Source organism: Moschus berezovskii, chromosome 13 (genome assembly GCF_049115385.1).
Source record: "Moschus berezovskii isolate FMDL1 chromosome 13, NW_MosBer_1.0, whole genome shotgun sequence".
NCBI classification, from domain to species: domain Eukaryota; kingdom Metazoa; phylum Chordata; class Mammalia; order Artiodactyla; family Moschidae; genus Moschus; species Moschus berezovskii.
In genome coordinates this window covers 63631177-63656509 of record NC_142472.1, presented here as the reverse complement: position 1 = coordinate 63656509, position 25333 = coordinate 63631177, and the positions used below count along the sequence as shown (strand labels likewise).

The 25333-nt window shown below is 40.7% G+C and overlaps 1 protein-coding gene across 1 annotated transcript in view; it reads right to left on the bottom strand.

The window, feature by feature from the left end:
- Positions 1-2141: 2141 nt before the first annotated feature.
- FREM2 (FRAS1 related extracellular matrix 2) overlaps positions 2142-25333 on the bottom strand; it is a 167747-nt gene continuing 144555 nt past the window's right edge. The window contains exons 17-24 of the mRNA XM_088842728.1: positions 19616-19808; positions 17475-17579; positions 15858-15985; positions 15625-15759; positions 14271-14397; positions 12708-12895; positions 12350-12496; positions 2142-10188 (exon numbers count right to left, since the gene is read on the bottom strand). Of these exons, the coding sequence (XP_088698854.1) occupies positions 9676-10188; positions 12350-12496; positions 12708-12895; positions 14271-14397; positions 15625-15759; positions 15858-15985; positions 17475-17579; positions 19616-19808 (1536 nt within the window). The 3' untranslated portion in view covers positions 2142-9675. The remainder of the gene's footprint in view (positions 10189-12349; positions 12497-12707; positions 12896-14270; positions 14398-15624; positions 15760-15857; positions 15986-17474; positions 17580-19615; positions 19809-25333) is intronic.

Below are 25333 nucleotides of genomic sequence, written 5' to 3'. Positions count from 1 at the left end.
TTCACCTTCATCCCTTTTGCCTCCTGCTGGACACTGTTGCTCCCCTGCTGCTCCTCTTGGGAGCGGAGTATAATAAGTATATTTTCAATGGCAGTTAATCTGTTGGCCTTGTCATAGCTGAATTATAATAAAACTTATATTTAACAGTTTTATTGGGCTTCCCTGGTGGCTCAGACAGTAAAGAATCTGCCTGCAATGCAGGAGACCCAGGTTTGACCCCTGGGTTGGGAAGATCCCCTGGAGAAGGGAATGGAAACCCACTCCAGTATTCTTGCCTGGAGAATCCCATGGACGGAGGAGCCTGGTGGGCTACAGTCCATGGGGTGGCAAAGAGTTGGACACGACTGAGAGACTAGCACTTTCACTTTCCATTTAAGATATGGCAGCTGGTGGTTAGGCAGGAGTCTGTATAGGGTCAGCTTAAATGGGCCTGACTCATCCCCTGACTGCTTTTTTCTCTAGTGAGGTCCACTTTGAGTAATTCTGGTTTGGGTACATTTCCTTTAAATTGAGTTCCTCTGGGGGTGGTTGTGACTTTCTGGCAGGGAGATCTTAGTTCTAACTGTCACCGTCTTTGTGGAGCTGGATGGTCAGTCTTCCCTTTCTTGGTTCCAAGCTCCTGAAGGCCAGGCTTTCTCCCTCAAAGCTTGGAAATTTCCAGCACACAGACCTTCTTTTTTTTCTGTGGCGGGGACTGACCAATCCATCCACACATTTCTGTTGCTGATCACAACCTCTCTGCTAAAACACAACCTTTTCTCCCGAGTCTTGGAAGTGTTGGGAGAACTTTGACACAGGAGTTTCCCCTCCCCCCAGCTCCATCTAATTATGTGTATTTTGCTCATTTTGGGGGATAATTCTTCAATAGCAGGGCTTCCCTGATAGTTCAGTTGGTAAAGAATCCACCTGAAATGCAAGAGACCCTGGTTCAATCCCAGGGTCGGGAAGATCCGCTAGAGAAGGGATAGGCTACCCACTCCAGTATTCTTGGGCTTCCCTTGTGGCTCAGCTGGTAAAGAATTTGACTGCAATGCAGGAGACTTCGGTTCAGTTCCTGGGTTGGGAAGATCTCCTGGAGAAGGGAAAGGCTACCTACTCCAGTATTCTGGCCTGGAGAATTCTGTGGACTGTATAGTCATGGCGTCACAAAGAGTCGGACACAGCTGAGTGACTTTCACTTCTTCAGTAGCAATAAAGGGCTGTCTTTTTGTTTCCTCTTGGTATTAAATTAAAATATTAGGGAATTACCTGGTGGTCCAGTGGTTAAGATTCTGTGCTTTCACTGCCAAGGGTGCAGGTTCAATCCCTGGTCATGGAAACTAAGATCCTGCAGTGTGGTCAACAACAACAAAAAGAAAATAAATACTAACTAATGTAAAATTAATAAATGATTTAAAATAATCAAAAGATATTAAAATAAACCAAATGAGATAATTGACTTAGGGTTGTTTCTGTTTAGTTGCTAAGTCTTGTCCGACTCTGCAATCCCATGGACGTAGCCCTCCAGTCTCCTCTGTTCCTGGGATTTTCCTGGCCAGAATCCTGGAGTGAGTAACCATTTTCTTACTCCAGGGGAGCTTCCCAACCCAGGGATAGAACCTGAGTCTCCTGCATTGGCAGGTGGATTCTTTGCCACTGAGGCACCAGGGAAGCCCATTGACTTAGATTAGCTTTGCAAAGAAGTGACTAATCTCCTTGGCAGTAAAGACCCTTGGCAACAGATCAGATGAGTTGGTTCATCTTCACCAGTGCAGCTGGGCAGGGTTTCAGAGCTTAGCCAGGTCTAGTCAACCTTCCCTCTCACCCCCCACCCCGTGAAGTGTTAGTCACTTAAGTATGTTGTTGCCTCTAAATATCCATTGCCCTGGCAGCCCTCAGGCTGTGTCTGCACCCATTACAAAGGGTAGGCAGGCACTAGGACCCTGAGGAGCAGCAGTATTTTACCACCAGGGTTAAGGAAGTCATGGGGTAGGCAGACCTGTAGGTCCCAGGCTGAAAACCTACAGATGCTCAAGGCTGTAGAATCAGAATGGAAAACAACTGCCAGTCTTGCAGATTACAGGGATTTCGTGATTTTTGTGTGGCTAAAAGGTACTTAGAATACACCCCAATAAGTTAGCCATTTGAACACTTTATGTTTATATAGGTTTTATTTATATTCAACATGTGATATGTTGTAAAGGAAAACAGGTGCAGTTATAAAACACAAGGGGTAGCAAGAATTCATTTAGACATGGACTGAAGACTGAATAACTCCAAATGTTTGCATAATTGAATTCCCAAGGATAAACTTCAATATCCAGCAAATATGCAGTGCCTTAGTAAATACAGAAAAAAACCTAGACTCTGTGTGAATTCCCATGGGAAAAATCACAAAGGCTATTAAGTTCTCAAATAATTCTATTACACACAGTTATGTCACTCGGTGGCTAGATAAATATAAATTTGTCGAGTGTTTTGGAGGGCACTTGATACACAAGCAGGCACTTAAAATGATTATAAAGCATACAATTCTTTGTCCAGGATAAAGTTTTTTTGTATAGACAAATGGACTTAAAAAATATCTTGCCAAAAGCTTGAATTCCTAAAGCCACAGACAAAGACTCTGCTTTGAACTTCTTTTTGTAATGTGCTTAATGTGGGCCCTTACAGAAATTTTCTTTTAGTCTTAGATGTGAGAGTTGGACTGTGAAGAAAGCTGATCGCCAAAGAATTGGTGCTTTTGAACTGTGGTGCTGGAGAAGACTCTTGAGAGTCCCTTGGACTGCAAGGAGATCCAACCAGTCCATTCTAAAGGAGATCAATCCTGGGTGTCCATTGGAAGGACTGAGGCTAAAGCTGAAACTCCAATACTTTGGCCACCTCATGCGACGAGTTGACTCACTGGAAAAGACTCTGATGCTGGGAGGGACTGGGGGTAGGAAGAGACGGGGACGACAGAGAATGAGATGGCTGGATGGCATCACCGACTCGATGGACATGAGTTTGAGTGAACTCCAGGAGTTGGTGATGGACAGGGAGGCCTGGCATGCTGTGATTCATGGGGTCGCAGAGAGTCGGTCACAACTGAGCGACTGAGCTGAACTGAACTACCAATAATTATCTTCTTATATTTTAAGTGATTTTTATTATAATGGTCTTTGTTTTTTATATCAGTTTTTAAAGTTTACATTTCTCTTTTCTTTCTTCTTCTTTTTAGCTATAGCACTGAGATTTCCTGTTACAGGATCACTCAAACATCAGAAAAAATAAATATCTGTAGCAGAAATTCACTGAGAGTGTCTAAACAATCATGTGCTCAGTGGAGGCCACATCTGGGCAGCAGTAAAAGAGTTTTGTGCATTTGATGATTGTAATTTTAAATACTTCAACACTGTTAACATTTTAACAAAGTTTTTGGCCATTCATTTCATTCCAAGGTATTCCATCTCCAAAACAACCTCATCTTGTGATCTTTGACCTTTTATTCTTGCTCAATTAAATTCTTAAAGGGATTTTTTTACATTTTAAATGTCAATGTTGAATCTCCACTGAGAGAAAAAATCAAGACACAGATTGTCATCACATTATTCAATATGATGCTTTTGATCTTTTGCAGGAAGTTTTTTTTTTCCCCCTTCATCCTTTAACGTTTTCTAAGGAAGGGACACTGCACAAGCCCTGTGCTCACTTGCCAGCTTTCAGATAACTGAGAACACTGATGATTTAGTGAAAACAGTAATGGTTTCAAAACTAAAAGGGAAGCATTACTGAAAAAACGACAAATCTCAGAGAGGGTAAAAAACAAGCCCATGAGAGAAACAAGGAAATAGAGGAGGGAAAAAGGAAAGAAAACAAAGTAAAAGTAGGTGTTGTTGCTAGAGCAGTTGTTTTTGATATTGTTGCATTTGTTCTTTAGCAAAACACAATATTGAAAAAAACATAAACAAATATCAAGGAACAGAAAGCAAATGCACTTGAAAGACAGGAAAAGAAAAAGAAAACCTTTCTTGTTTAAAGGTTTGTAAGTTCAACATTCTCATTTTTCTTCCATGAAAACGAAGAGTCTCACATTAGTCTGTATTGTTTATCAACTTTAGTTCTAAAAGAATCAGCTTTCTTCCCCTATCTTAAAGGTTTCTTTGTAATCTTTTTAGTAAAAACTGTAGGAAAATATCATGCACTTCTGTCTTCTGTTTTAGAATCTCTTATGAAAATAGCTACCAAAATCTCAAAGTATTATGTTCTTACTATCCAAGGATATGGAAACAGAACTAAACAGGTTTACCTTGAACATATGGATACTTTCTAAGAAGAAACTAGAAACCTATGTCATTACTATGTATTAATAACACTAGAATCAGTTCTAGGGAAAAGATCTCTTAAGGAAACACATTAACCTTTGAATTAGTATCAAAGAAACTCCCACTATGGTCTGTTTTTACAAATGAGCATTGTGTTGACCTTGAAAATCTTCATAATGGGTAATTCCAGTTAAAACTATGGTTTTCGGGTCATTATTTCCTAGAAGTGTAATTTTTTTTTTCTTTTTTTAATGCATGTGAGCCTCTGTGTGTGTGTTAAGAGTAGTATTTATAGTTTCTGGCCAAATTATACTTTTTAAAGCCTTGACAAGTTGGACTGTTGAGCATGTGTGTTCTATTCATTTGCCATATGGTCAGTGAAGACACCTGTTTCCATCCTTTTATTATTGCTATCATGGCTAGAAAAAAATTGAAAGTTTCAAAGATCCAGAATATTCTGGCTTTCAAATTAGTACAATTATGTAAATTCTAATTTGTAAATTATTTGCATCTTTAAAAATATGTTTTTTCTTTTTCATACTAAAGTATAACATTGATTTCTAAGTTAATCCTAAATAGATATTTTCAAAGCAGTGGCTGAAATCAAATTTCCAACTCTTAAAATCTAAATGTCATTACATTTCACTGTTATTGTTACCCTAACATTTCTCAGGCTGGGGCTATTTTAACCCCTAGCACCGATTTGTCTGAGAAAGGGCTCTCTGTGGTTTTTACGCAGTTCTTTTTTCATTTTAAAAATTGACTTTGGAGTTGGTGAGTTGGCCGGTGGCTCAGATGGTTAAAAATCTGCCTGCAATGCAGGAGACACAGGAGAAACCGGTTCGATCCCTGGGTTGGGAAGATCCCCTAGAGAAGGAAGTGGCAATCCACTCCAGTATACTTGCCTGGAGAATTCCATGGACACCAGGCAGGATACAGTCCATGGGGTTGCAAAGAGTTGGACATGACTCAGTGACTAACACTTTGGAGTTGGTAACTTGGAAAATAATAAGAGGTAAGATGACTTGATAAAGAGGCTCTTTGTTGCTTCCAGAACGGAATCCCTTGGCATTGAGCCCAGAGTCAATCCTCTTGTCACAAACACTCTGCAGTAGAATGGCAGCGGATTCCTAGCTGACCTTTCTTCATATCATTCGCAAATCGTGATGCTTGTGTGAATCGCAATGTGCGACTTTAGGAGATGCAGTTGATGTTAAAGAACCAGAAGAGCTGAGCTGTTGCACCACATCCTTGGAATAAAGTAGACCTACCTTCCAGTCCATTCTAAAGGAGATCAATCCTGGGTGTTCATTGGAAGGACTGATGCTAAAGCTGAAACTCCAATACTTTGGCCACCTCATGCGATGAATTGACTCACTGGAAAAGACTCTGATGCTGGGAAGGACTGGGGGCAGGCGGAGAAGGGGACGACAGAGAATGAGATGGCTGGATGGCATCACCGACTCGATGGACATGAGTTTGAGTGAACTCCGGGAGTTGGTGATGGGCAGGGAGGCCTGGCGTGCTGTGATTCATGGGGTTGCAAAGAGTCAGACACGACTGATCGACTGAACTGAACTGAACTGAACCTTCCAGGAAGAAGAAAAAATACGCCAGGCCTCCCACATCACTGGGGCTTCCCTGGTGGCTCAGTGGTAAAGAATTTGCCTGCCAATGCAGGAGATGGGGGTTCAGTCTCTGGGTCAGGAAGATACCCTGGAGAAGGAAATGGCAACCCACTCCAGTATTCTGGCCTGGGAAATTCCATGGATAGAGGAGTCTGGCAGGGTACAGTCCATGAGGTTACAAAAGAGTCAGACGCAACTCAGCAACCCACATCTCTGCAACATACTTTCTCTGCACAGTTTTGTAACAGATGATTCCATTAAATTCCTTATTTGAAATATTTGGTGTTAGGTCTGCGTTCAGAATGATCCATAACATGTGGGGTTCTTTAGAGGGAGAAGAGCTGACTCTTCTGCTAGCGTGGAGAGAGATTGTTAAACTATAGTTCACAGACAGGCTTAGTGTTTTCTTCATCTAAGAGGGGAACAAATGCAAATCTTGATCCCTTTAGTTCAAGAAACAGCCCCATTTGATTGTAACCTGCCCCAGGGTAAGAAGAGTAGCTTGGGCTAATCCTAGAGGAACATTCAGTAAACATTAACTGAGGGAATGAACTGACATAAATAAAGCCATATGTTAAAACACACTTACGCATTTTAATGCTTCATGGTTCATATGTCAGGTGAGCTCAATATTGAGTTTTGTGTTTTCTATGCAATGTCAACAGACCTTGTTTTATTGGAGTCAGAAGCTACAGAGATCGAAGGAGCTATTACTGCTTACATCCTGTCCTCTACCGGAATTTATTTTAGGTATTTATTTTATGTATATATGGGAATTTATTTTATCAGAATGATTCTCTAAAGCTAGAATATTGAAACTATTCTGTAAGGGTCTGTCTTACTGCACAGCAAAGCATATGCCTGATGCCTTTTTTTCCACAAAAGAGTTTTTAATGATTAGACATCTATTAAATCACATATTAAGTATACATATATTAAAAAATGATGCAGAAGTCCAAGTAGTTAATACTTAAGAAAGCTATCCCTGCCTGTTTCCCATAGGCTCTTTTCCCTCCACCCCTACGGGGAGGAAAGAAGGAAGAAGAAAAGAAAGGGAAATATCGAAGTAGATGGGCAGAGAGGAAGAGATTTTTCTAGAAAGGGCATTTTCTATATTACGTGAGCTCTCCAATTTATCCAAAGTCATCTCATCAGAACAATTCATTGTATACAGAAATTTGGTATAAAACCAGCCTGGCCCAAAGGTTTACATTGTATAGAGAAATTTGGTATAAAACCAGCCCTCTTGTAATGATGCTTCCCTGATAACATACTCAGTGACAGAAACCCCCAAGGTTGTTTGACAGTCAGGCTCAGAGCATCTTAATTAAATGTAACATAAAGTCAATTGAGACTACTTGCTCTAAATTTCCATATATTAAAAAATGATGCAAAAGTCCAGGTTGTAAAATGAATGAATCCAATGCTAAGTTGTAAAAAAAAGTCCACACACTATTTAAAGTTGCTTAAGAAATGCTCGTTCCTATGCAAGTCACGAGGTAGCCAAAGAAGTCGCTAAGCATCTACCAGAAAGCAAAATAAAAGGAAAAGTAATCATTAAGAAAGTATGAATATTTATTTGATAAGTGATCTCCTGGGTCACACAGTACTTTTTGTGTATAGAAGTCCTCCCATGGACCACCTACACTGGAGTTGTAGTGACATTTATGTATTCCCCAATGGAAGAAGACAACAGTCTACTTTATTCTTTAAAAGACTTTGAATGTCAAGTTCAGGGCTGCCCCAAAGAAGAGAGGGAAGCACTGATTACTTCTGGCCTCTCTCCAGCACCAATGTCACTTCTTTTTTTCAGTGAAGCGAAATGATTGGGGCTCACAGACACCAACTTGAAAGTGCCTAAATGACCAGAGGAGGCCGCTGTGACTGTTGGTCACTCAGTCGTGTCGGACTCTTTGCCACCCATGGACTGCAGCCCACCAGGCTCCTCCGTCCATGGGACTTCCCAGGCAAGTGGGTTGCCATGCCCTGCCCTAGAGGATCTACCTGACCCAGGGATTGAACCTGTGTCTCCTGCATTGCAGGTGGTTTCTTTACTGACTGAGCCATTGGCCAGCTTGGCCAGGTTATGCCTAGGCATGAGAGTGAATCCCAGGCAGCACTTGAGAGGGAGTCTTTAGGTCAGGTTCTTTTCCTGCTGACCTGTTTCCACTTGAAATACATGTACTAACTTTGGAAAATTGGTCACTAAACTACAGATATATTCCCTTATCAACTGAAAATTCTGCTATTTGGTGAAAGCACATTTCTCAGAAAGACAATGGGAGGCTTTTCAAACAAGTTCACTCAAGTTCCTTGGTTTTTAACCCTGGAAGCAGTATTTTTAGATACTGAGATGGACCGCAATGCGTCATTTCACTGAACTGAAGATGTCTGAGAGCTGAAGCTTTCTTCTTTGATCAAAGAAGAATGTGATTGGGGATTCCCTGGTGGTACAGTGGTTAGAACTCTGAGCTTCCACTGCAGGGGGCACGGGTTCAATCCTTGGTTGGGGAAGTAAGGTCTTGCATGCCTTGTGGCATGGCCAAAAGAAGAAGAAGAAGATGATGATCAGTGATGCTGGCCATCTCTAAGATCATCTCTGGAATGACGGTTGAAGGGATTCCCATTGTTTGGACCAAGTGCTGACTAGAAAGCTAATAAAATGTCTTCCGGACAATTTAAATTTTGGACCTCATTGTGTAATGCTATTATGAGGGTTAACCTCATGTGTCATTGTCAAAATGTTCTTTTATATGTATATAAAGTATATACATATAAAGTATATGTAAGAGGCACTTTGGTTAAACATATTATGTTAATAAATACCACTTTCTCCCTTCACCATCATAATGACATTTCTCCTTATCATTTATCGGTTCAATACTGCAAACATCTAGGCTCAGTTCTTCGAGAACATTGTCTTGTAAATGGGGATCTAACTCTATGGCATTTCTTCATCGTCAAACTGTCACCATCCTTCTCGTGTCCCAGAAATGAGCACCAATAAGGTATATTATCATGCAAGAACTCTACTATTTCTTACTATGTACCCAAACAGAGCAGTCTCTCTTCAACCATCTCCTCCAGACTAACATATTCTTTGGTTTAATTTAAAATTAAATAAGCAAATGAAACAAGAACGATCCAACGAAGATGAGGAACAAGTCAAATACAAGCGGCTGAGCTGCTTGCCCTCTGTCTTTCCTTCCACTCCCTCTCAAGTAGGAAAAAAGGTGATTTGTGGGTTGAGCTACCCTTGGTCATAATTCCATGCTGTCTTCGCCTATTAGAAAACTTGTCACCATAAACAGTGTGTTTATCATTCTTTGAGACTACTAATGAAAACCTTTTGAGTACTAAAATGTTATATAATGAATAAACAGTGTGATAATTGCACCTTCAAGATTCACACCAATATAGCAACAAGAGACTCCTGTTAAGTTTCTGAAGGAGTCTGTGAGCACCAGGTTCATCTCCACTGCATCGAGAAAATGCCTAAGGTGAGTACATTCGTCGCCGTCTGCCATGGCTGTGTGTCCACCTGATGCCCTCCGGGCAAGAGGAAAGATGTGGTCTGCGGTCTGAATGTGTCCTCTGATGCCTGAACGAGGAGACAGAATGCGAATCAACGTTCACTGGTACAGTCAGGTCCTCTGAGCAGCTTTGTCACAGAAGTCCCCAGTGCTCTGCCGTCCACAGAAGCACTGGGTTTCGATTGTCTTTTCCTGGGCACTGGAGGAAAGGCTGGGTTTCCCCTGCGGCCATCAAACCTCCGAGCTGTCGCTGCGGTGGCTCACCGAGGGCATCATGGGCTCACGGCTGCCGGGGTCCTTGGGCGCGTCCTTCCTCCGGGCACCCTTCTTGCCCCGGTGCATCATCACCGCGACGGCAGTGAGGATGACGGCCAGGAGTCCCACCGCGATGCCCCCCACCACGGTGAGCAGGCTGACCTCAGAGCTGGGGCTGTTGAGCTCCCGGGGGAGGACGCCGTCAGGGGAAACCCTCCCGTGAAGGATCTGCTTCCTGCTGCTGCGGTCCAGGGCGATGTGCTGGATGTTTGTTCCCCGGTTGTTCTCAGCCCCGATTTCCCACGCCAGCGGAGAGCTGCTTCTGATCTCCCTCTTCTTCCGGCTCTTGGTAGCTGCCTGCGGCTTCCCTTGACTCACCAAAGAGTGGTACCTGTACTCCACGCTGCGTTTGCCAATGCCTCGATTGGCGTTGTCTTTCGATCTTACTGTGTAGATGGTGTGTATGTACCATTCTCGACCCAGAGCAACCTAGAAACACAATGCTACTCATTAGAAAATTTAATCCTAGGCCAACCTAAAAATTCACGACTCTCTGCAAGAGAAATTCATAATAGAGATCATGAATAATCATTTAATTTAGTCTGCAGAATTAATATGTTTAATACCATTACATGTGTAGTCTGCACAAGACTTTGTGTAAAGCACTCTGTAAAATACTCTGTGCAACTCTTAAGGGAGCATGTGCTGATAAATATTTGTCAGGGCTGCAGAGAACTCCAGACCACAATACTCACTTAAAAAATGAGTGGATGACACAGATACAGAGAATAAATGAGTGGTTACCAGCAGAGGGGCAGGTCAACATAAGGATTGGGAAGTGGGAGACAAAAAAACTACTGGATACAAGATAGGCTACAAGGATGTACTGTATGACATGGAAATAGAGCCAATATCTTGTAATATTAATGCCTGTAAATAAGACAGTAACCTTTAAAAATGTATACAAATTTAAAAATTTAAAAAAAGTTTAAAAATGAGCAAATGAGAATACATAGCAGTTAAGTGACTTGCCCAATATCATTGAACTAGTTAGAATCAGAGGCAGGACTAGAGGTAAGACTTTCTGAAGCTCAAAACTCTTTTTCTAGTGTGTTTTGCTGTGTATTTACACATAAGGCCATAGAAAACTTTTCCTGCTTTTTTCAGGGTCTGTGAAAAGAAGGTTCTTCGAAGACTTCAGGATTTGACCTCAGGTCAAATGCTTTGAGGGTTAGCGATAAAAACAAACACAAAAGAAAAAAACAAAACAAAACAGGATTTCCCTGGTGGTCCAGTGGCTCAGTTTCTGTGCTCCCAGTGCAGGGGGCTCGAGTTCAATCCCTGGTCTGGGAACTAGATCCTGCATGCTGCAACTCAAAGTTCACATGCTGGAACTAAAGATCCTGCTTGCTACAATTAAGACCTGGCACAGTCAAGTAAATAAATTAACAAGTAAATATTTAAAAAAAATCATACTTCAACTTCCTATTTGAAAAGATTCAGGATAACAGACATGCTTCCTCAAATTCCCTCTTTAGCGAAATAGTGAACAGAAAGTCGCTCTGCTGCTGCTGCTGCTAAGTCACTTCAGTCGTGTCCGACTCTGTGTGACCCCACAGACGGAAGCCCACCAGGCTCCCCCATCCTTGGGATTTTCCAGGCAAGAACACTGGAGTGGGTTGCCATTCCCTTCTCTAATGTGTGAAAGTGAAAAGTGAAAGTGAAGTCACTCAGTCTTGTCTGACCCTTAGCGACCCCACAGACTGCAGCCTACCAGGCTCCTCCATCCATGGGATTTTCTAGGCAAGAGTACTGGAGTGGCTTGCCATTGCCTTCTCCAGAAAGTCGCTCAGTCATGTCCAACTCTTTGTGACCCCATGGACTATACAGTCCATTCAATTCTCCAGGCCAGAATACTGGAGTGGGTAGTCTTTCCCTTCTCCAGGGGATCTTCCTAACCCATGGACCGAACCCAGGTCTTCCGTATTGCAGGTGAATCCACAAGAGAAACCCTTAGCGGAATAAGGATAATAATTTATTAGCCCATAAATAGCCCATCCTATTTGGTCAATTTTCAGTAAACATCCTAAAAGAAGCACTTGCTGCCCCAAGGATTCACAATGTGAACACATCTCTGAATTTGTCTCATTTGTCTGTTCAGTGTTATGGTCTCCTGGGTCTCTTTCTACCTTCTGTCTCTAGGTTAGCTCTTCCTATTTTGCTCTATGAAGAATGGAGATTTCTGTGTGTGCACAATTGTTTTTCTGAATCCAGCTGTTCATTTAAGATCATTCTAATAAAGATAGTCATGAAAAGTCAAATGAAAGGAGATTTTGAAGAAGACTACCAGAGTTCCTAACCAACAGATTCAGATTTATACTCTGGGCTGAATAAGGGCCTTCATTACACATAGACATAAAACATGACAAATATATTGATAAACATAATAATAGCTAACATTTATGGAATGTTCATGATGCACTCAGGATGGTCTGGAGCGGTTTACATGCATTATCTTACTCAAAGTTCACATTAAGTCTACACAATACAGCAATTATCCTCTTACGTGGGAAATGTCTGAGGCATTCCAGTGTTAAGTGGTTTGCATGTGATTGCACAGCTATCATAAGTAACCTTGTTTCTGGCTCACCTGAAAGAGTGGTGTTGAGTCGACCTTAAATCCATCAGATCCAGGCTGATTCACTAAGAGGATAGCTTCAGGGTCATCCACTGCCAGTTTGGCATTAAACAGGACATTTCCAAAACTGGTGGCTTGTGTCTCTGGTTGAGCTTTGTCCTTCAGGCAATAAGGAAAACGAGGATTGCTGTGGATAATGCCAACGTTTGGAATGCAGGAGGTTTTCCTATTAGTTTTGTGCAAGTACCCTTTACCATAAAATGTCACCATTGGGTTTCATTTTAAAAGATGTTATTGTTTTAAAATAGATGACAGAAACAATTAACTTTGACTGTCTAATCTGGTGCATTGTTTGGGTCAGAGCACTTACCACAATTTTAAATCTATATAAGAGTGAAGGCGAATCAGCCAAGCAGCCGTATTCTGCGTTCGTTGGATTGTACTTGGGAACATAGCCGTCAGACCCGGTGCACAGAAACACCTTCTCAATGCTGCAGTAAAAGGAATCACCTAGATTCTGGACCGGATCCACCATGACCCGACCATAAATGACATCACCTGCAACACACATGCAGAAATGTCCTTTATATTTAGGGATACGGTGTGTCTATGTGACAGCAAACAGTTTATGACAATAATGACACTAACAATAGTATTCCCTTCTCTTCCTAATCTGGTATCAAATGTTGAAGAACTTCCTTCATGAGCTTCAGGGTCTGGTCCACTCCCAGGCCTCAGATAGGACCACTTGGCAGATGACCACAAGTACTGAGGATTTATTGACCCTTACATGCCAGTGGGAATAACCTCAAGGCGTGGCTTATAACTTGACATTCATAACATCCCGTTGTAGTTCAAGTCCAGTTTACACAATACATTAGTTGGCAAGATGTAGGAAAATCATTATAGGATAAAACAAAAAAGAAAACACCAATAAAAAGCTGAATTAGTTTTATTTGCTTTTAAAGGAGGGTTTAATGAAACTCCCTGGTATTTCCTCATCTATTTCACAGCTACTACTGAACACCTACCATGTGTACTAGGCATTTTGCTAGGTTCTGGGAATATACCACTGAACAAGACAGGCACAACCCCAACCCATGAGCTACATTCTCATGTACTTGAGTGTATGAAATATTGAGTGTATGCAACTTGAAAAACAAAAAATATCCAAGGAAAAAATTCCAGACTTGTTTCAAAAATCACTTAGCTAAGGGAAATCTCAGTTGGTAAAGAATCTGCCTGCAATGCAGGAGACGCTGGTTTGATTCCTGGGTCAGGAAGATCCCCTGAAGATAGGATAGGCTACCCACTCCAGTATTCGTGGGCTTCCCTGGTGGCTCAGCTGGTAAAGAATCCACCTGCAATGTGGGAGATCTGCGTTCGATCCCTGGGTTGGGAAGATCCCCTGGGGAAGGAAAAGGCTACCCATGCCTGTAATCTGGCCTGGAGAATTCCATAGACTGTACAGTCCATGAGGTTGCAAAGAATCAGACATGCCTGAGAGACTTTCACTTCACTAAGGGAAATAAAGGTTGATTTTCTGAGAATAAAAATCATATATCTGGATCCCCACGTGACTCAGTGGTAAAGAATCCACCTGCCAATGCAGGAGATACAGGTTCGATCCTTGGGTCAGGAAGATCCCATGGAGAAGGAAATGGCAACCCACTCCAGTATTCTTGCCTGGAGAATCCCATGGACAGAGGAGCCTGGTGGGCTGTAGTCTATGGGGTTGCAAAACACATTAAATACATATCCAGTTTCAATAACCCCCTCTCCCATCCCTGCCAAAATGATAAAGACCCAGTAACATTCTCAAAACCATAAAATAAGTTGTAATTGTCCCCCTTAATCACAATCCCAATAAAGCAAAGGACAACAGACACAATGGCAAACACACAGAGCAGGCCTCTCATTTGTAAAGTGATACCTTCTGCAAAGGCAACGTCACTCTCCTGCCCAAATCCCATGGATCCATCAGACAACCAGAGGCTCTTCTTGGAGAGGAGGTACATCTGGGTGTTCAAGCTAAACTCAGCCGCCACTGGGTCACTGACCTAAAACCAAGTGTAAAAGCCCTCTTATATGTTGTTGATGGTTTGGGTGGTGCACAAACACATTATTTGCAGAAACACACATGCCCTGTACTCTGGCATAAAAAACACTAAACACTGCACTGTAATCAGTTTTCATGTCCAACCAAACTGACTTACAACTTATAACTTATCAGGAATTTTAACACCGGCTTTGTCCTTCTTAAGAAGGCAAAATGGTCAACATTAAACCATTTTTTAAAACATTTTTTTGATGTGGACCATTTTAAAAATCTTCATTGTATTCGTTACAATATTGCTTCTGGTTTTTATGTTCTTTTTTTTTGGCGGGGGGAGCTGCTAGGCATGTGGGATCTTAGCTTCCTGACCAGAGCTCAAACCTGCACCCCCTGCATTGGAAGCTGAAGTCCAGCTGGTGCACTGGACCACCAGGGAAGTTCCAAGGTTAAATCATTTTTCGAATGGGACTAACTAGCATTGCTTGAGCTCATGTCCACTGATTTACTGGGATATATAAAGGATGTGTAAATATCACGGTCAGTGGAAGACCAACATTTAGTGTAAGTTCTCGGGCAAAAGATTTTATCATGTTTCTTTTAATGTATATTGACAATTAGGTATTTTGAGGTGGCATAAACTACAGGATACTCATTCTCCTCAATGATCAAGAACCAGACAAAGAAGTGCAAAACTCTGGGGAAAAGTCTCAAATCTCCAAGGCAGCAGACTCCAGAGGAGACCAGATCACATAAGAAAAAATAACCCTTACATACTCTTAAACTGTGGATTTGATATACTGAACCAGTAAGGAATAAAGGGCAATTCTTTCCTCTTTCCTTCCTATCTTGCTCCCTTCCTGCTTGACTTCCTTTTTTCTCAGCATGCAAGAATTGAAGTCACTGGGTGAGAATTTTTTTTTTTTAACTGATAAAAGTAAATTATGCCTTTAACAAAGTGGGCTTCTACAAAGGAAAAGGGACTTCCCTATAACTCAAACGGTAAAAAATCTGCCCGCAATGAAGGAGACCAGGGTTTGATCCCTGGGTCTGGAAGATCCTCTGGAGAAGGGAATGGCAATTCACTCAGTATTCTTGCCTGGAGAATCCCATGGACAGAGGAGCCTGGCGGGCTATAGCCCATGGGGTCGCAAAGAGTCAGACACAACTGAGCAATTAACACACACACAAACACACACACGTACACACGGGAAAAGCATTCTATCAGACACACCTGTTGGAAGCGGATGTCAAGGTCAAAAGTGATAGGCTCTCTGGGGTTGCAGGTGACAGGCAGGCGGTATTCCTGATGAGATGGAGTGGTGCATGGCAGCAGTTTTACTGTGTAGGTCCCCGAGTAGTCACGGACCTTTAAGAAGCAGAGAGGACATTCATGTTTTTCACTTAAAAATCTGAGGCGCAATCAAAGGAAGTAACAAAGATAAATGAAGAGTCTTAGTCACTTACTGCAAAGTCAGATATGAAGCTCCACTGCTGGACTGGCTGGTTATAGGTTGGTTCACTTCTTATGAGACGCAGGGAAAACGTTAGACCTGGATGATCGACTGACATGATCACTGAGCTTGTGAAGGATGCTAGAAAAGTGCCAACAACAATAATGGTCTAGTGGTTAAAAGAATCAGAACAGTTTAGAGTGTTCAAAGTGCCTTATGATACCTTATAATAAGCCTGCAAAGTTGGTATAATTATCCTCATTTCTCAGATAAAGAAACTGGACTAAGAGTGACTGTGTGACTCTCTCCGGATCACACAGCTGGGATATGTGCCTTCTCATTGCTAATGCAGTGCTTTTTCCACTCTATCATTCTGCCAAAAAATAATTGTACCGAAATGCTCAGATGGTTCAAGGCTACTTTCCAGGGAGGCACAGCCGTTCAATAAAGGCTGATGTGAAAGCATTCATTGTGCGCTGAAGCCATGAAGTGAATCTCAGTCTACTCGCATCTGGGTAAACAGATCCGGGAAAACCCACTTTATAAATGGAGTCTAATTTTAATTAGATTGCCTCAATTGTGTCTAAACAAAGACTCAGTTTATTAGAAAGGTAGACATGCAGAAGGACACTGTAAAGACCAGGAAATCCTCATTTATCCAAAACAGTCAGCTGAAATAAAGCTAAATGACTCTTTTTGGTTCTGTATTTTGGAACTCAGACTTACAAAATTACAGCAAACCGTCTTTCTCTTCCTGTATCTTCATCCTTAGTCTCTCTTTTGTTTAGAGCTTGGACCCAGAAAAAGGAAGGACACAGAAGGCAGCACGTGAACTGTTTTCCCCTTCCATCTGACATGAGTTGGCACACCAGTAAAATGTGCAAGGCAGTTTAGTAATGTGAAGTCGAATAAGAAGTTATTTCTGATGAAATGGAATTTTTAGAAAAGCTTAAACATGGGACATTAGTGACTGCCACATTATTGATAGGCATAGCACAATCCACCAAATTAGTAAAATTACATAGCTAATACTTAAGAGAGTTAATGTGTCTGAAACTAGGTATCATAGTGAAATGCTATTTCTGACACCATTATAACGGTCTTTTACAACACCTGGAAAAGAGCTGTGCTTGCTGAATAAATGATCAAAATTCAAATTCTGAACAATGCATTTGAAGTAGAGAATGGGAATGTGTGGCTATGCTCTCTATCTAAAGGAAGATTCCTCTTAATTAACTCGGTAGATTTTTCATTTCTTTTATTTAATTAATTTATTTTTTTGGCCTTACCACGTGGCTTGTGATCTCTGTTCCTTGACTAGAGATTGAACCCGGGCCACAGAAGTAAAAATGTTGGATCTTGGCCACTAGGGAACTCCCGATAGAGTTTTCTTTTAAATTAACTTTAACCTTTTGGTATTTTCTCTAGAAGTCTACAGTGACGATTTTGTAGCTTGTGAGACATATAGCTGACAAAGATCAAGTCCTTGTGTAGATACTTGCACATACATAATTCAGTTGAAATTAAGGGCTTCAAAGCTCATAGGTAAGCATGTGGAAACACTTGCAAATATGGGAAACTTATCTTCTTGTGGTCTGGAGAGTGGCTGTTTGTGGGTAATGGGGCTTACCAGGATGTGAAAGCACAAACAAGCCATGGAACTGAGCCTCCGTCTTGAAGTTCACGACCAAACGTCCCTCTTCACCGATGCGCATGCTGGTTGGGTAGAGAGAACCTAGGATGGGACGATGCACCAGAGTAGAAATATTTGTGACCAGCAGCTCCTAATGTATGGAGTTTCTTCCAAAACCAAATTCAGATTCACCTCATCATTAAGCATACTATCCAAAGGGTATTATCAGAAAAATGCTAACTGATCAGAGAGTCAGAAGTATGCTTATTTTTTTCTGTTTTTCTAACAAGAAGAACTGTCTGGAAGGCAGGCAAAATAGAATTAGATCATACGAGTGAGGTCAATATGAAATACACAGATTGACGACAATAGGCCACGGTATTTTTGAAAGCTTTAGTCTACATAAATTAAACTGTAAAATGAGAGATAGAATGAACTGGTCAAACTTTGAAGATCTGCACATGTAGGTGGAAACAGGTTTTTGTTCTCCAGAATAATTCCAAATGTTATAGGCTTAATGAAAAGCCTTCCTAAGAAAGTTAGCAAGTTGATCAAAGTTGGCTCCAGGTATAAGAGGGAAACATGAAAAACTTATGTGGAAGCTGAGAACTGAGAGATGAATCTGCAGTAAGATTCACTTAAATATACATTTCTGAGGCAAGATATGGGATTAAAACATTTGCAGTGAACTAAATGAAATTAAAAGATGCTTACTCCTTGGAAGGAAAGTTATGAACAACCTACATAGTATATTAATAAGCAGAGACATTACTTTGCCAACCAAGGTCCGTCTAGTCAAGGCTATGGTTTTTCCAGTGGTCATGTATGGATGTGAGAGTTGGACTGTGAAGAAAGCTGATCACAGAAGAACTGATGCTTTTGAACTGTGGTTCTGGAGAAGACTCTTGAGAGTCCCTTGGACTGAAAGGAGATCTAACTAGTCCATTCTAAAGGAGATCAATCCTGGGTGTTCATTGGAAGGACTGATGATAAAGCTAAAACTCCAATACTTTGGCCACCTCATGTGACGAGTTGACTCACTGGAAAAGACTCTGATGCTGGGAAGGATTGGGGGCGGGAGGAGAAGGGAAGACAGAGAATGAGATGGCTGGATGGCATCACTGACTCGATGGACATGAGTTTGAGTGAACTCCGGGAGTTGGTGATAGACAGGGAGGCCTGGCGTGCTGTGATTCATGGGGTCACAAAGAGTCAGACATGACTGAGTGACTGAACTGAAACTGAACTGAAAAGGTTTATTCAGGATGATCATATTACCTTTCACATAGCTTTAAAATAATCTTAATCTGTTTAAGATAATGGATTTTGAGATTTTGGAGAGAATATCAACAGTATTTTCTCTCTGGCTCATAAAAGGTAATGATGTTCAGACATGCAAGGAACCAGAACAGCAGTATGTGCCTGAAAAGAAACAGCATTAATTCTACTAATGGAGTAATTCACTTTATGCTTATGGACTTTGAATTATGATTCTGACACTGAGCTTGAAACTAAGTTATTGTTTGGGGCAAATGATTTTGGGGCCCAACAGTTATTGGCTCACACCACCATTCTTTTAAGGCATTCAGTATTTTAAATATTACAAAACAATAGAATTTTTAAACTGAAAGAATGTTAGAAGTCTAGTCTATCTTTCATAAGAAGTTGAGTGCCAGAGATTAAGCAATATGTTTGAGATCACACAGCTAGTTAGCTGTAAACCCAGAAATAGAATCCGGGACACAATTTATACTAGGCTTTGAAATGCCTCTCCCACTTTCAGAAACAAAAATGTGGAACTTTTTCTCTGAATTCATTCCTTTCTTTCAATTGGAACTTCCTCCATCCATTATCTAAAATCTAGAGGGAGAGATAGATTGTGTTGAGTACCACATGAGCGATTAATCACCTTAAATGGACATTATATTTAACAGTCACAAATGCAAAAATTTAAGGCATTGATATAATTTAGTTAAAATAGATTTTTCCATGACAAAATGAAATTATTTTAAAGTGTGAATTATAACAGTAAAATTATTGAAAGTTGCTTCTCTTTATTTTTAACTGCAGGAAAATTGTCACTTAGTCACTCATATAGGTAAGGAAAATTTTAATTTTCCAAGTCTCTGTTAACTCACCTTGGAGTTCAGCTTCTGGGGGGCTGCCAATTCCATCGGTCCACAAGATGGCAGTGTCATACACGAATGTCAGACGGAGTTCGGACTTCAAGTCAAAATGCTGCCAGCCTCCTACCCCAACGGGGGAGTGGAACACGTAGGAGACATACAGAGGGACTCGAAGAGTCACGTAGGACTGCACTAGGTTTAGGACCTAAAACAATACAATTATATCTATCAGCACCATCCGGGGTTAATTAAACACACTTAATTTTGTACAAGCCATTTTCTCCTTTCACTTATCTGAAGATTTTGAGTTAATCATTGAGGAAAAGAAATGATAGCATTTACAACACTACTGTCGCCTCACTTAATTTTGTATTGGGGTCACAGAGGATAAATAATTATGAACTAAGCGCCTACCACTGACATTGTGTTGGGTTCACAAATAAAGCTACTCGATATTTTCATTCTCTCCCATAATTGTAATTATAGGTATGTGTGGGTGACTGAATGAATGGATAGAGGGGCGAAGGATAGAGACAGGAAAGTTAAGACTGAAAGAAATAAAGCAAATTTCCCACTTCCTCCTGGAGTAGCCCTGCCAGTAACAGAAACCAGTCTTTGGCCCATGCTTATTCTACTCTTTCACACTTGATTATATTCCAAACAAAGCTGAGTGTTGTCTTATGATCACCTAACAAAGGTTATCATTCTTAATTCTCAGAATAGCTCTGAAGAATAGCAGGGTGAAGACAACTATCTTCTTCTCATACATGAGGAAATGGGCTTAGGTCAGATCATACTGCTTACAAGTTTGAGTCAGGTTTTCTGATACATCTATTTCTCCTTCTACCCTGAGCTGGCAACAGGAATCACACATGTGAGTTATTGAATAATTAAAAACATGATAAACTCTCATTTATCATGTTTTCATGGAGTTAAAAGTAAACTCCTCAAATCACAAAATGACCAACTGAATCACGAACAAAAATATATTGAACGAAAACCATCTGGGGCTTGCCTCATGGTAAAGAATCCACCTGCCAATGCAGGGGACACAGGTTCGATCCCTGATACAGAAAGAAAAGATCCCACATGCTGTGGAGTAACCAAGCCTGTGCAACAAAACTATGGAGCCTGTGCCCTACAGTCTGTGCTCCGCAACAAGAAAAGCCAGCTCAGTGAGAAGCCCGTGCATTGCAACTAAAGAAAGCCCACCCAGGAACGAAGACCAAGCACAACCAAAAATAAATAAATAAAAGGAAACCATCCACCAAGCTGTGGATTATTTGATTCTCAGCTATGTAGTAGCTAACACTCCCCCTTATCTGCTAATGTAGCCAGCAGAAGAGCGGCTTTACATCGAGGTCCTTTAAGATAGCATTTTCTAAGACTTGCTATTCTTGCAGTCATTGAGAAATTGATCTTGAAGTGCAGTTTTAACACCCTGACAGTGCAATGGAGAGTGATTGCTAATCCATATGCCACCAGTAATTAAGATGACTATTTCATCCTGTGATTTTAATAAACACTCGTTAAAAAATAGGCTGCAGTCATGGATTCCCAATTAAACTAAAAGAATAATTTTGCCTACATTACATACTATGCATCAAATGTTAATGAGTGCACTATTTTGGAGAAAAATAATATTGCTGTCCTAAGGGACAAGTTACTTGGTGTGCAGCTCCCTTACTATTTCTTACTTGATTTGATTACTTTTGATTACCTACTTACTTTCATTTGATTTCACTGGGAAACTAGAGTTTAATTGTTTCTGGATGTGGAATCAGCATCTTATTGCATCTTCTTCTCAGCTTAGAATCTCTGTCTAAAGGAACTGGAACCTAAATGGAACTAGGTAGATCATTCAGGTCATTTACCTGTTCATTCCTATAAAAATGAAGAATGCAATGCATTCATTTAACTTCTAAGTGTCATGTGAATGAGCACTTAATTTTCTTAATCCAGTACATCAAACATACTACGTTTTAAAATGCCATCAATAAACATAATTTTAATGTAATATTTTAAATTATTGTTATTTTTTTTGCACCAAGTCTTTGAAACCTGGTATGAATTTTACATGCACAGCACATCCCATTTTGGACTAACACCATTCTGAATGCTCAATGGCTACACATGGCTAATGACTGCCATACTGGACAGCACAGATTAGACTCTTCTACCTGAAGTCTTTTAATTAGAACACACATTGAAAACAACAATCATTTAAAAATATTTGATAGTCATGTATCAATAGTCATGATACTCTATGTGGGATATGTGATAGCCATGATATTCTATGTGGGATATGTGACTTGTGCTTACGTCAAAGAAAACTGAGCCAGAGTTGTTAGAATCTTACTTGAGGATTTCCCACTGGTTGAGATGTTTTTCTGATGCTGCTTTTGAAGACAGACACATGTCTACATCATCAAGATGGTGGGGTGTGTGTGAATGTGTAAGGACAGCTCATAGATCTCAATAGCTTGAAGTCTCAATAAAGTGTGTACTTAGCTACTCAGTGGAGGACATTGTTTGAACAAGTTAGAACTCTTAGCCAAGGTCTCTTGAGTAATAGCAGCCTACACATCCAGGAACACTTGGACGGAGATCTTGGCATCTGTTCCATTAGACGCCTTTCTGAACAACTGTGGTATCAGAGATGAATGAGGGACCTTGAAACAAGGAGGAGTCAATACTAGTCCATAACTTCTTTAGGAGTAAGGACAACTTTATACGACATTACAATAGTACAATCAGAAATAATCTAAATGACCAATAATAGAAGAATGGTTAAACAATTACGATGGCACACCAACAAGGGGAAAGATCAAGTTCAGTTCAGTCGCTCAGTCGTGTCCGACTTTCCGCGACCCCATGAATCACAGCACACCAGGCCTCCCTGTCCCTCACCAACTCCTGGAGTCCACCCAAACTCATGTCCATTGAGTCGGTGATGCCATCCAACCATCTCATCCTCTGTCGTCCCTTCTCCTCCAGCGCTCAATCTTTCCCAGCATCAGGGTCTTTTCCAATGAGTCAACTCTTCACATGAGGTGGCCAAAGAATTGGTGTTTCAGCTTCAACATCAGTCCTTCCAATGAACACCCAGGACTGATCTCCTTTAGAATGGACTGGTTGGATCTCCTTACAGTGCAAGGGACTCTCAAGAGTCCTCTCCAACACCACAGTTCAAAAGCATCAATTCTTTGGTGATCAGCTTTCTTTATCGTCCAACTCTCACATCCATACATGACTACTGGAAAAACCATAGCCTTGACTAGACGGACCTTTTTTGACAAAGTAACGTCTCTGCCTTTTAATATGAAAGATCAAGTAGTAACCAAAAATCAGGTTTATGAAGGACTCCCTTGGTGAGCTGGTAGTTAAGAATCGGCCTGCCAATGCAGGTGACATAGGTTTAATTTCTGGTTCAGGAAGATTCCACATGCCACAGGGCAGCTAAGGCCATGCACCGCAACTACTGAGCCTGTGCACCCTAGAGTCTGTGCTCTGCAACAACAGAAGCCACTGCAACGAGAAGCCCACACGCTGCAACTAGAGAGTAGCCCCCGTTCACTGCAACAAGAGAAAGCCTGTGCGCAGCAACGAAGACCCAGTGCAGCCAAAAATAAATAAATAAATATAAGGGCTTTCCTGGGAACTCGGTGGTAAAGAATCTGCCTGCCAATGCAGGAGACATGAGTTCGATCCCTGGTCCAGAAAGATCCCACGTGCTGTGGAGCAACTAAGCCAGTGTGCCACAACTACTGAAGCCTGCATGCTCTAGAGCCTGTGCTCCACAGGAGGGTAGCCCTGCTCGCTGCAACTAGAGAAAAGCCTGCACAGCAACAAAGACCCAGAACAGCCAATCAATAAATAAAAATAAATAAAATTTAAAAACACAGAAAAAATCAGGTATGTGATGAATTCTCCTTGTCAAGGAGGAGAAGGATTATAATATGTTAAATTAAAAAGCCATAACCAAAGAGTATAAAGAATATGCTGTTACTATTAAAAATGCATATACATATTGAAAAGAGACTAGAGACTTTGCCTGGGTACAGTGATTGTGGAATAAGGAGTGAGTTCTTTTGTAAACTTTTAGTTTCCCAGCTTTCCAAAGCCTATCATCACCTTCACTAACCAAAAACACCTACATCACTAAAAATATTGACAAACTCGACAACATAGGAAGCGATGTACTTCATGAAAGTTATACATTTTGGATTCTTCTTGCTATTTCTCGCAAAATGATTTAGAGTGGCTTACATGTTTAAAAAAAAAAAGAGTAAATTGGTATGCTAAGTGGAAAATTATGGGATGGAAAGAGAAGACTTATAAAGTAGATTCTAGCCCCAGAGGGGTATGTTTCTAAATCAAACACATAGTTTTTTGTTTTGATTTTTAAAGGAAAATTATTCCACTAGTCAAAACAACTAAGAAAAAACATGCATACTTTTCCAGAATCATATTATGTCTTTTCATGAGTAAACTGTCATTTCATGTGATTGAGGTTGAATTTCTGCAACTTGTTCATTCAATGTTATAATTCAATGTTATCTGTTGCTAATAAGGGGAGCATTAAACCCCTCCTGAACTTTCAATACTGCTAACCAGGCTATGAAAGGTGGAATGAACTGAGATCTTTTAGTCTTAAGAGAAGTTGTTTACAAGAGAAAGTCTCCAAAAGAATCCAGAAGTTTAAAAATTTAGTTTAACTTTAATAACTATTTTGCATCACTAGTGTTTTTCATTGTGTACCCAAACAATTTAAAAGTTTATTCATAAAACAGGTCACACAAAACGATGGAGCAGAATAATTTTCTGTTTATCTCTGTTTTTCTCTTCCTGCTGTATCTGCTTTTACATTTTAGAAACTATTAGGAGGGATTTTAGCATTGACTATCATTAGAGAAATTCCAAATTTCTTTTTGTTGGAAAGTAAATTGTTAACTTTTATAAGAGTGAGTATTTAACTCCTGTAACTTGACTTGGAGGGAGTTTAATGTCTGTGTTTGATGTCCTCACTGGGTACCCATACAGACCCTGGCACAGAGTAGGTGCTTACTGAATATTTCTTTAATGAATAAGTGGGCACTAAATTAGGTAGAAAAAGCAGAACCAGTCTTATGCATGTGTGTGCTCAGCTGTGCCTGACTTTTTGCAACCCTTTGTATTGTAGCCTGCTACGCTCCTCTGTCCACTGAATTTTTCAGGCAAGAATACTGGTGTGGGTTGCCATTTCTTACTCCAGCGGATCTTCCTGACCCAGAGACTGAACCCACATCTCCTGCATTGCAGGTGGGATATTTTTACTGCTGAGCCACAATGAATAAGATAGAAAAAGCAGAACCAGTCTTAATATTAGCTAAAACTAGTTGTAGTCAAACTGAATAAAACTTAATAAAACTTCATTTGCTGTTAACAGATAACTATCTTGGATATTTCATGTGATTCCTTCAGTTTGGCAACTCTGTCTTGTAAGTTAAATAATTTGAAGCTGGGACGTTAGACAAGCCAGAAACCTTTAAGAGTGTGTTACAAACAGCTTTTTAATCACAAAGAAAAATGCTGAGACTTGGCAATATTTCCAGGCAGTAGCTTTTGCTACTAAGAACATTAAAGATAAAAATCGGTCCTTCATCATGTTGTTCCTGGCAGAAGCAATTACCACTTAGTAAAATTTGTTTGCATAGTGATTACCTTGATCTAAGTTGGCAAGTCTAGAAA